The 12,175-nt window shown below is 44.1% G+C and overlaps 1 protein-coding gene across 8 annotated transcripts in view; it reads left to right on the top strand.

Annotated features, from left to right (window-relative positions):
- Nucleotides 1–12,175, top strand: part of lama2 (laminin, alpha 2) — a 137,886-nt gene that overhangs the window by 88,250 nt on the left and 37,461 nt on the right. For 6 of the 8 annotated variants that reach the window (XM_034580970.1, XM_034580969.1, XM_034580965.1 and 3 more), the window contains 7 exons: nucleotides 633–785; nucleotides 3,490–3,614; nucleotides 3,743–3,829; nucleotides 4,158–4,351; nucleotides 7,068–7,210; nucleotides 7,983–8,081; nucleotides 9,911–10,022. In XM_034580970.1, coding sequence (XP_034436861.1) covers nucleotides 633–785; nucleotides 3,490–3,614; nucleotides 3,743–3,829; nucleotides 4,158–4,351; nucleotides 7,068–7,210; nucleotides 7,983–8,081; nucleotides 9,911–10,022 — 913 coding nt within the window. The remainder of the gene's footprint in view (nucleotides 1–632; nucleotides 786–3,489; nucleotides 3,615–3,742; nucleotides 3,830–4,157; nucleotides 4,352–7,067; nucleotides 7,211–7,982; nucleotides 8,082–9,910; nucleotides 10,023–12,175) is intronic. The other 2 variants (XM_034580971.1, XM_034580968.1) reach the window with 1 other exon arrangement.

Below are 12,175 nucleotides of genomic sequence, written 5' to 3'. Positions count from 1 at the left end.
AAAGGAGCACGCAAACTTTTAACTGTGTTTTTCAACCTCTGTTTCACTTTGACGCCCCTTTACTCAGGGAGCACAGAAGCCCCCCCGCAAAATATTAGCGGAGTTCATAATTTCGAAGCCACAGATCGTGTTTGAAAAAGAGCCAAAATGGAAGCCAAATGGCAAACGGTAGCTAAACTTGAAATGTTCGGGTCGTGGAGGGCTCGGCTGACAGATGGCCGTTCTATTTGTAGCTGCCGTCGTTGTTAATAAAGTATTTTTAAACGGGCGTTTAGCGCGAGCGGAGGGAACAGATGGCTCTTTAAATGGACTCCATTAATTATTACTGAACAGGAGAGAGAGGGAGAGTGAGTTACCTTGTGTATGTGTATGTGTGTGTGTGTGTGTGGAGCGGGTATCAGGGTGTGGGCGTGTGTGTGTTGAAAAGTTACTGAAGGGAATGACTCTTAATTGTGAGTATGTGTGTGTGAAAGAGAGAGTGGTCAACAGTTGTGTAGTTGTGCACCGTGTGTGTTTCCCATGAGAACAACAGATCTGAGTGTTTCAGGGTGTTACGGGGTTGTTCTCCAGCCCTTTTTATAATCCCACGTCTCTTCTTCTTCCTCTTTGTCTCTGCCGCTCCCCGTGTGCAGGAGTGTGCTGCGGGTTTCTACCGGCTCCGCACCGGCTCCCTGACATCTGCTCCGGCATCCAGAGTGCCCAACGCTGCCGGCATGGGCAGCTGTGTGCAGTGCCAGTGCAGTGGGCACTCTTCCACCTGTGACCCCGAGACATCCATATGCCAGGTAAATGAGAGTGTGTGTGTGTGTGTGTGTGTGTGTGTGTGTGTGTGTGTGTGTGTGTGTGTGTGTGTGTGTGTGTGTGTGTGTGTGTGTGTGTGTGTGTGTGTGTGTGTGTGTGTGTGTGTGTGTGTGTGTGTGTGTGTGTGCGTGATGTCAGCTACTGTAATTAGCCCTGCAATAATTAACGGCCCTGGGCTGATTCATATTTCGTGTAATTTCCTCTCCCCTGGATCCGACCCGAAAGTTGATCTCTGCTTTCAGACTGAGAGAAGACAAAAGTTTTACACTTACACAACATAGTTAGGATAATAAATCTGACCCGTAAACCTCAAAAGTGTATTCAACAGGTTTTTTTCTGGTAAGCAGGTGCATGGACTTCTAGTTGTGCATTGTAGTTGTGCTCTCCTGTAGATTCCAGCATTTCCTGTCGTTTCTCCTGTTTTCTGTTTCTCTGCAAACCTACTTCATCTCCTCTCCATTTAATCCACTCTCCTTCCTTCTATTGTTTCTCCTTCCGTCGCTCCTCCTCCACACATTTCAAATTTTTTCTTTCTATTCTCTGCCCCGTTCTCTCACCCAAATTCTCTCCCCCTCATCCTCAATTATGCATTTGCTCGTCCTCTGTGTCCTTTTCATCTCTCTGCCATTCTTTTTGTCTTTTAGCCACAATTCCCTCATTTCTCCCCCCACCCCCCACCCCCCGTTCTCCCTCTCCCACTCCTCTCTGTCTCTTTCGCACCTCTCCTTAATTTTCTCTAGTTTTGCCAATTTGTTTCTCTCTCCTTTTCTCTCCCCCTCCCTCCTCTGGTGTCTTGATTCCTGCATCTCGGTGCCTCCGAGCCATTTCTCTCTCTCTCTCCCTCACCCGTTTCCATCTCGCTCTCCATAACGGTGTCATTAGCATTTTGCGAACCGAGCGGGGCTAAATTGAAAATGCTAAACGAGTTTGTTTCTGTGGTAATTAGCGGTAACGAGAAACACAGGAAGTTAATGGAAATGACTTGGCTCGTTAAGAGGCGACTTCCTGTTGCAGTGATTGAAGTTCCCATTTTCAACAAACAAGGCGAACACGACAAGACAGGACCCCGGGGACGTGAAGAGGAGAGATCTGCATGTTTGTGTTTGGTATATGTACATGAGTCTACAATATGTGTGTGTGTTTGTGTGTGTGTGTGTGTGTGTGATTGATTGCACAGTGTGTGGGCTTGAGTCACTCGGGTCTGCGTCAGTGTTTTTGTGTAGACAATGTGCACATATTGTATTGTCAGACTACAAGTATGAATAGGGGGTGTGTGTGTGTGTATGTGTGTGTGTTTGTGTACTTTTTGATGTTGCCTATAAGCAGCATTAACACCTCATGAGGACCAAAGCTTAATGGGTGAGGTCCTGGTTAAAGTTAAGGTGAAGACATGAATTGTGGTTTGGTTAAGGTTAGGAATACGGTTTTGTTTAAGGCTGAACACAATGAATGGAAGTAAATGTAAAGTCTTGATAAGGATGCTGCACAAACCTGTGTGTGTGTGTGTTTATATGCAGTTGCAGCTGAAAATAGTGACATTATCACTATTGTTTAGGTATATATGTGGTTATGCATGGTTACCTATGGTTATTCTCATCATAACAGGGCAGTGAAATGATGCTTCAAAAATAAGGTGTTTTCATGGCCTGTTTTTGAGAAAGGAAGCCTATTAAATCTGTCTTTGACGTGTGAGATCGCACCTGTCAGTAGGTGGTCACTGCTGTGCAGGGTCTCATCACGCAGGAGTGGGACTGGGCCCCAAAAAACACATTCATTACTGTGTATGGACAGACACGTTTTCCTATCAGGATGAGACCAGACTGGATAAAAGTTTGGTCCTCGAACGGCTCAGGAACCGTGGGTGGCAAAAAGAAATGATTAGTGATTTTTCCCCACTGCTCCAGTAGAGATGCTGCAGAGGCAGCTGCAGTCACACGTGGGTACTTCCCAGTGTGTGTGTGTGTGTGTGTGTGTGTGTGTGTGTGTGTGTGTGTGTGTGTGTGTGTGTGTGTGTGTGTGTGTGTGTGTGTGTGTGTGTGTGTGTGTGTGTGCGTGCGTGCGTGCGTGCGTGCGTGTGTGTGCGTGCACGTAAAGACGCCGACTGCTCAATTGATTTTTACCTGAAAAATAAAAGTCAATAAAAAAGACACCTGATGAGGTAATTTTCATGTTTTTGTCTCTGGAGGAAAATACAATTTGAGACAGGCGGTTTTTTAATGTTGCCAAACAAGGTGTCAGATATTTCACCACCAGAGTCTGAATTCATCAACTCACTGCAAAGCAAAAGTTTCTGCTATTATTCAAGAAGTGAAAGGACAGTGGTTATAAGAGTTATACTAATTTCTTTAATTCCAGGAATGGAACCTATCATATATCGTTTTCCTTTTCTTTCACAGGCAAATGTTTTGTCTCCTTCTCAACGTGCCAGTGGCAAAATTCAAGTACAACAGATACAAGTGTAGCTTAACTCCAGTTAATTTAATTAGAAATTTAGCTCAAGAAGATGAAAAGCTTTTTGTTGTTGTGTTCCAGCTGCCGACATTACATCAAATTCTGTATTTAAAACCAACCACACTTACCGAGAACTCGTGCTGGGTGAAGAATCACACCCACATGTTGGGTCACGGAGCATTGAGGAAAGTTAATAGAAGTTAAGATGTTTGTATTTGTGTGTTTGTGTGTGTGTAGAAGTGTCAGGACAACACAGAGGGCGATCGGTGCGAGCGCTGCGCTCCAGGATTCTACGGAGTCGTCCGAGGTTTCTCTGACGACTGCAAACCGTGCGCCTGCCCCCTCACCGACCCAGAGAACAAGTAAACTGTCTCTGTTTGTTTTGGGCAGTGCTCTTCATTAAGTAGTATAATGTACCGATCATGCATCATGTTGTAATGTTTAGTTTTAAAAGTGTAATTCTGAGTAACGCCTCTATTCCTGTGTCTAGTTTCAGTCCCACCTGTGTTGCGGAGGGATTTGACGACTACCGCTGCTCCTCCTGTCCTGAGGGATACGAGGGCAAACACTGCGAGAGGTCAGACAGAGAGTGTCTCACTGTCCTCCCATTATTATCGAAAAGCAAGATGAGCTTAGAACTCATGAAATTTTAATGCCGTACAGATAATGAATCTAATGCACGAGGCAAAAGGACAAAACTGTGTAATCCAAGGTGACGCAAGTAGAAAGAATAAACTTCTGGTGGGGGACTGAGATCATTTGTTCTTTTTGTGCTCAGTGTAGAAGTTTGTAGTTAAGTTACTTTATCAACAGCTGCTGGAAGATTCCAGATGCACCTTTGTCACCTGCTTTAATGTGTTTGCAACAATAACACGTCCCCTTCTTGCTATGACTCCTCTGCCCAGATGTGCCACTGGTTACCACGGCAACCCGAGGATGCCGGGCGGCCGCTGCGAGGAGTGTAAGTGTTACGCGTGGGGGGCGCTGCCCGGACCGTGCGACCCCGTTACGGGCCAATGCCGCTGCAGGGCGGGGGCATCGGGACAGTCGTGCGACCAGTGCATGGACCGGCATGTGTGTGGACCTGCTGGGATCATCTGTAAGACTAACACACAGCTTCTCTTAATCTCACTCACTTTTGTGTTTGTCTTTGGATTTTTCTGGTTTTATTTCCATCTTTCTTTCGCTGTGTTTCTCTCAGGTTGTCTGAAGGTTAAAAGTTATGATAGAGAGCTCAAGGTTTCAAAAGAAAGTAGAGTGGCACTAAGTAAATCTTATATTTTCACAGTCCCCTTATGAAACCACATTTAAACTCATTAGACCCGGATTTTTATTTGGATCTGCACCAAATTGCACACACTCATAGATATAATATCAGATTTCTTTTTCTCATCAAGACCTATGAATTATTCCCATGCATTTGTCTGCATCTGCACCAAATGTATAAGGAAGGTATAACTTTACTGGAAATACGGACGTAATTATCAGAATATGAATCCTAATTCCATTGATTGAACCAGAAACCTGAGGAGTGCAGAACAGAAATGGGTGTCACCTTTAATGAACCCTGCAGACACCCTGCCTGTCTCTGTCTCCTATTCTCTTCTACCCAGTGTTGACACCTGGTGTTTATATTTCTACTTTATTTTGGCAGTGAAATTCAAATGAGAAGTCAAACCCCTCTTTTCTCCAGTTGCCATGGGAGACAGGGGATCGTGGCAAAAGTCAGATTCGAGTCATTTAGAGAATAATTTCAATGTCATTTGGAGCTAATTTAAAGTTAATGGCTGGGGCCAATTCGGTTCCATTAGCACGTCTGGAGGTAAGTGCACGAGTGAGAACGTGGGAGAAAGGTTGTGAGACAGAGGCTGATGTGAAATTGCTGCTGTCGGGTCAGAGAGGAAAGTGTTTGCTCAGGTCTTTGTGTTGCAGACACAAAGCGTGTGTTCATAAATTGGCAATGTGAGTGCTGCAGTGCAACCTGACACAGAACCGGTTGCCTCCACATCCAGACTATAATCACAAGTCCTGATGGTTTACATGGAGCCGCTGCACGTTTCTCTCTCAGCCCTTTTTTCCGATTCCGTCAAATGCACAATGCAACCAAGCAGGTTGGGCGTCGGGCGTCTTGAGTGAGGGAAATGCAGGTAGCTCACACCGGCTGTGTTCATTTGCATAGTAATGCAGCTAAATTTCAGTCTGTGATGTAATGGGCTGCATATTTAAATGCTGCCCACATCCAAACGAGAGGTAAAAATTCATTTTTCAGGTGAAAAAGTAATTTGGCCTCCGGTTATTACTAAATTCACTGGAAATCTGCTTAGAGAAGCAAGAAAAAGTACGTGAACCTTTTAAAACGACCTGGTTTTACTGCAATAATTTGTCATGAATGTGATTCGATCTTGATCTGCGTCGTCAGTGAAGACAAACTCATTGTGCTTTGCTAACAAAACAATTAAAACCTCATGTGTGTCATTAAGCACTGACGCTGCTGCTGCTGGAAAAAGTAAGTGAACCCAACAATAACCACAAATACGCACAGACCTGCTCCACCTGCTTTACACTTAGTGAAGGTCGGGTCTCTCCAGAAAGTGGAGATTTAAATCATTCAGTACTACATCTACTGCACCGTTTGGCGTCCTGCTGCATCACCTGGCTTCAATCATTAAATCACAATGCTCCCCTGCACTGTACTTGACTGCAGGGATTATGTTTTTTCATGTTCGTATATACATGATACACAGACTGTTTATAAAGATGGACGACATGACTGCTCCCCAAAATTGAAGCCAACTGGGGGCTGGCTGCACTATAGGTCATAAATCCCACCTCTCCCATTTTAGTAGATGGTACGTGGTCCAAACTAAAAGGTCAAGGGACCTCGATACCGCGTCTCCATCCTCAGAATGGAAGTGGACACGCCTCGTGCTTCTTTCTAGATGTTCTACGGCTGCTGCCGTTCGTCGCAAACTTTCCCCAAACATAAGTTTCATCAACATTTTCCCAGTTGTGTCGTGGAGCGTCAACTTATTCCTTGACAAGCCTTTGGAGTCCAGCAGCAGCTTCCTCACGCTCCACACAGCCGTGCACCATGATTTGCATATACAGTACATTTAGTTTGTGTGTGTGTGTGTGTGTGTTTGTGTGGAAAGCATGTGACTGCTGGAATGCATTGCTGTATTTGTGCGTTCTGGTTTTGTCATATTTTGCTTGAATAGAAGGAGTTTTTATTTAATTTAATTTACCTTTGATTTTCTCTGTCATAAATTTTTATTTCTGCAATAAATCAGCCTCGGGCTATAGAAGGGAAAAGGACTGTGCACGTGCGCATACACACATGCAGACAAATGTGTGTATGTGTGTGTGTCTGGGTGAATTCCCTGGTGAGCATGTGTGTGTGTGTGTGTGTGTGTGTGTGTGTGTGTGTGTGTGTGTGTGTGTGTGTGTGTGTGTGTGTGTGTGTGTGTGTGTGTGTGTGTGTTTAGCCTGCAGTGTGTGCGCCTCTGTGTTTCAAGCATCGACAGCCCCGTTCGTCTAATTCCTTAAACATGAAAACTGGAGCAGTCGCCACCATCACACACTGATTTGTTTACAGACTCACAAATGAAGCATATCAACAGAGATCTGGGCGTAAAAAATACATGTGGTTGACTTTCGTCCTTCCTCTCATTTCTCTCTTCCAACTCTCTAAAAGTCCACACACACACACACACACACACACACACACACACACACTACACAGCGACACACTCACAAGTCAAATGTGTGTAAACCTCTCAACTAGATCTACTGACTCTGTGTTTTTGTGTCTGTAGCCTGTGACGACGAGTGCTCGGGTCTGTTGATCAGCGACATGGACCGCCTGTATCGCATCATCACTGAGGTCACGCTGACCACGCCCCTCCCACCACCTTATAAGATGTTGTACCGCTTCGAGAACATGACGGAGGAACTCAAGGTAAAAGAAAATCTGCCACCGTAGAATCGCGATGTCACAAGCTCCCTTTACCACAGGGCTACTTTGGGCTTTTTAAACTATGCAGATCTTTTACATGCAAACTGAAACTGTAGAACACACAACTGAAAAGCATCATATGTCCCCTTTAACTTTATTTTGAATCTATGTCGATTTTTTTGTATATTTTCACGTGAATGTTTAGCACATGATCAGTTATATGAGTCTTTGGAAATACTGGCTTCTTAGCAACAGTGTCTGAAAATGACCTCAGATACGTTTTCTGTTTTTCCTTCCTTGTGGAAATTACTTTTCAGCAGGAAGAGACATTCTCATTTTCTTTATGAGTCTGTTTTTCGAGTGTTAAGGATACTAAGACCTTCCGTTCTTCCTTAATTACCTCCTCCACGAATACAAATACACAGTCAACAACTTGCTTTCCTCTGCCGCTACACTTGATTAACAACGTTCCGTATTTCCAATGAAGTTACGAACTGTGGCTAGATTGCAATTTCACAAACTAATTTTTGCATTTAAATTATGTCATTACCACGTTGGCCTTGACATAGTCACAATATATCGCATTTTTTTATCAGATGTGTGTGTTCTCTTGTTCTCTCGCTCTCTTCGCCTCCTGCCCTCACTCGCTCATCTTCGTTTTTGGCTCTACAGCAAAGAAGCCCCGGCGGTTCAAAAAGCCTGTAGCCCGAGGCCAGAATGTGTCAGACGCTTCTCTCTGTAATTCCTCCATCGCTCTGTGTTTCTCCCCCTGCAGCACATGCTGTCGCCTCAGAAAGCTCCGGAGAGATTACTGCAACTGGCCGACTCCAACCTGGGATCACTGGTGGTTGAGATGGACCAGCTGCACAGCAGGGTACAGACACTTTACATCTTCTCCTCTTTGCTCCACTTAAGTCTCTGTCATTGTCTTCCTCTCTATCTTCTTGATCCTCCTTTCACCGTCTTCCCCTGTCTGTCTGCAGCATAATGAGAAGGAGCAGATGTAGACTGAGGCAGGGTGGGAGGTTTTAGTTTAAGGCACTTAAACACTTATTTTCAAAGAACAGCAGAGTCTAGTCATTTATATACGACAAGGATCATTGTAGTGGCAGCACACAAAAACAATATAACCAGTTCTGCAGTGTGTTTATTGACATGAAAGCTGCACAGAAAACAATTCAGCCTCTTTCTTTTTAGCTTTTAAGACCTTTTTTATGTTGATCAAGTGTCAGAACTTTTAGAAGAAACCAGCTGAGCAGAATAAACACAAGGGGATACAGTGCTATGGGACAATGTTTTTAGGATTGTGCAACATGTAATTAGCACAAATAGCCCGTAAGTGAATCTATAGAGTATCTAAAAGTAGAAGAACTGGATTTGGACACAGGAATTCACTTCAAAATTGAGTTTTTGCATTATAAAACAAAGCAGCAGCTTTAAAAGTCTTATTTCTAACTTAGTCTAACAAACATATTGAGAACATTTCCATCCTCAAAGCCAGTTTTCTTTTAAAATATTGCAACCCTCCATGTTTTCATCAGTGTTTGGTGCAGTCTTCCTCACTGCCTCCGTTTGTGCATCGTTTCCTGTGCTACTGCCGCCAACTGTTGATCAGGAGAACATCCACATCCTTGTGTTTCCTGTTTGCGTTGTGAACAAGACCTCGACACGATGCCTTTTCAGACCCGTATCATGTCACTTGATGTTGGTCTTTAATTCTGCATATTCCAGAACTAAATTTCAATTAAATCATCACAGAAATGTTGACACAAATTGAGAGCTTCCAGGGCCCCTGCAGCTCCGCAGTGTTTCTCCCCCATTTGCTGGTAACAGACAAATATCATCAGATACAGGATATGAATAGATTAACAGGACTGTGCCTGATAGGCCTGTTTGTGGAAGGAGTGTTTTGAATAAACCATTTTTCTTGTTTTTGTATTAAACCTATTCAGTAAACAGCTGAAAGCATTTCTACGTCTTTACCCTCACACACAATCTATACAGACTTTTTTTGTTGTTTTTCCCTTCACAGCCTTTAGAGTCACAGTCATGTCTCAGAAGAAGAGTTAACCAAAATAGAAAAACACGCTTTGTATGGGGGGAGTCTACGAGCAGAGAAAAATAACATTCACGCTGTCAAGCATCAGCCTTTTAGGGACCGGGGCTTTGACATTTGTTGACAGTGATGCTATCGCCCACACCCCCATCACACACACACACACACACACACACACACACACACACACACACACACACACACACACACACACACACACACACACACACACACACAGCTCAAATGACACAGTGTGGTTTTGTCAACAACAATTACCTGCTGTATGTTGTTGTGTGTTAAACGGTGTGTTTGTGTGTGAGGGTGTGTTTTCACGTCCGTCATGCATTTCTCATATTCCTCGTCCTGTGTGTGTGTCCACGTGTGTAAGAGAGAGGTTGTGTTTTCTTTTAAATAATACACCCATCCCTTTGTATCTGTAGGTTGAGAATGCAAACACACACCCACACACACACACTCAATAATATCGATTGTGTGTACATACAGCCGTCATTGTCCGTCATCCTTTTCACATCCAACAACTCAGCCCTCCATCCTTTTCCTCCCCTTGTTAGAGAGAAATCAATATGTTCACTTATTAAACATTGTTTGTTATTTCATGGCCGGTGTGTGTGTCTGTGTGCGTCCAGGCCACTAAGGTGTCTGCTGATGGAGAGCAGGTCGAGGACGACGCCGACAGGATTCATAAACGAGCCGAAGACCTGGAGCAGTTCATCAGGGACACGCTGCTGGGAGCTCAAGGTACCAACACCACCCCTCGTCCATTAACTGCCTCCGCACACTCTCCTGCCAACTGGGATCTGTGGATTTATCTGTCTGCCGCTTTACTACTTTCATTTGTCATTAGAGTTCATTGCGTTATATTACTTTATATTAATTGTAAGGGATCCCTGTGGGAAATGTGGGTTATTACATTAGAGGACGGAATGAAGTATAAGAATATGAAGAGGTGAGTTAAGAAGCTAATGAAATGAATTATACTGACAGAACATATTAAAATCAGCAACTAAATGGAGCTTTAACGTTTCAGAAGGACCATGATAAGAATAATGTTATGATCAGGACCAGTCAGTGTTTCTACTCCCAGTCCCTAAAAAGCAGAGAGTGTATTTAATCAATTCTACCAGACCCGTCTCTTTGAAGGGGAGGAATCATCGGAGTGAGACGATCAGAACGTCTCTCTCTGCCCCCCCGTTATCTGGCTAATGGAAACTTAGCTCAAACACAAGGGCTGATGGGCCAGATGTCAGTGCTCAGTGCCAGCTGCTTGGGCAAAGTGTTGCATGAACAGTAGAGACGAGACCCAGCAGGCTGCAGCGTCACTACTCACCACGGTGAGGAAGACGCACCCACCCAGACAATAAGGTCCGATGATGACCTTTGGGTCGCAAAGTCAACACTGCCTCAGGGGGGCGTCAGAGAGGGTATACAGAGGGTAGAGTTTACAGAGAGGGTAGAGTATACAGAGGGTAGAGTATACAGAGAGGGTATACAGAGAGGGTAGAGTATACAGAGAGGTAAGAGTATACAGAGAGGGTAGAGTATACAGAGGGTAGAGTATACAGAGGGTAGAGTATACAGAGAGGGTATACAGAGAGGGTAGAGTATACAGAGGGTAGAGTATACAGAGAGGGTAGAGTATACAGAGGGTAGAGTTTACAGAGAGGGTAGAGTATACAGAGGGTAGAGTATACAGAGAGGGTATACAGAGAGGGTAGAGTATACAGAGAGGTAAGAGTATACAGAGAGGGTAGAGTATACAAAGAGGTAAGAGTATACAGAGAGGGTAGAGTATACAGAGAGGGTAGAGTATACAAAGAGGGTATACAGAGAGGGTAGAGTATACAGAGGGTAGAGTATACAGAGAGGGTAGAGTATACAGAGGGGTAGAGTATACAAAGAGGTAAGAGTATACAGAGAGGGTAGAGTATACAGAGAGGGTAGAGTATACAGAGAGGTAAGAGTATACAGAGCTACCCAGATCCTGATGTGCTTTCCTTAGTCACAGTCTGGAGGAGGTTTCAGTGCTTTGTGCAGTTTCAGACCATCAGTGTCCTTCCATGTGGGAACTAATGTTTTTTTCCGTCTGTGACACCTGTGCAATTCTTCTTGTCACCTTCCTCGTCCTGCGCTGCCACCTCACAGGTCACTCTGACCACTTGTGCCGGGGGTTGGCTCCAAGTTGCTCTTTATTCTCCTCCTGTTGCTCAAGATTCCACTTCTTACCTTCTTCTGGAGGTTTTATTTAGAGCTGACTTTGGCTCGTGACACTGTCAATGTTCAAACTTTCCATTTTACTAGGCATTTTTAGGAATTCACACAAAAATTGGCTAAGAATTTGAGCTCATGTGGATAAAATACAGACAGAAAGTACAAATACATAAAATAATAGAAAAAACAAGTGGACCTATAGTGGAAATAGTTTCGTTACCATTTAGGTTTTTTCTGCCGAGTCACAGTTCACCAAACATTCACATCTTCATCTTCCAGCTCTGCCAACTTTCATTTCTTTCTACCCGCTATTTTCAGCTTTCAGTTATTTAAAGCTCAAGTGAAGTGGTTGAACTGGTCATGTATAAATGTTCTTCTACGTACCTCTCCAATGTGCTCACTGCAAAACTGTGCTGTTCAGATAATTAGTTATTTTGATTAACGTGATGAATTCTTTATGACTGCTGGGAGGAAAAGAAAGTTACCAAACCAACACATTCTGCCTGGTTGTGATGAAACTCTCCTCTTCTTGTTGCTGCTCGTAGCTCACTGGCCCTCTGCCTAATCACAGTGTGTGTGTGTGTGTGTGTGTGTGTGTGTGTGTGTGTGTGTGTGTGTGTGTGTGTGTGTGTGTGTGTGTGTGTGTGTGTGTGTGTGTGTGTGTGTGTGTGTGTGTGTGTGTG

The sequence above is a fragment of the Hippoglossus hippoglossus genome, chromosome 24, assembly GCF_009819705.1.
Source record: "Hippoglossus hippoglossus isolate fHipHip1 chromosome 24, fHipHip1.pri, whole genome shotgun sequence".
Lineage (NCBI taxonomy): Eukaryota > Metazoa > Chordata > Actinopteri > Pleuronectiformes > Pleuronectidae > Hippoglossus > Hippoglossus hippoglossus.
The sequence above is the reverse complement of the archived record's forward strand: the minus strand, read 5'-3'. Positions and strand labels throughout refer to the sequence as shown.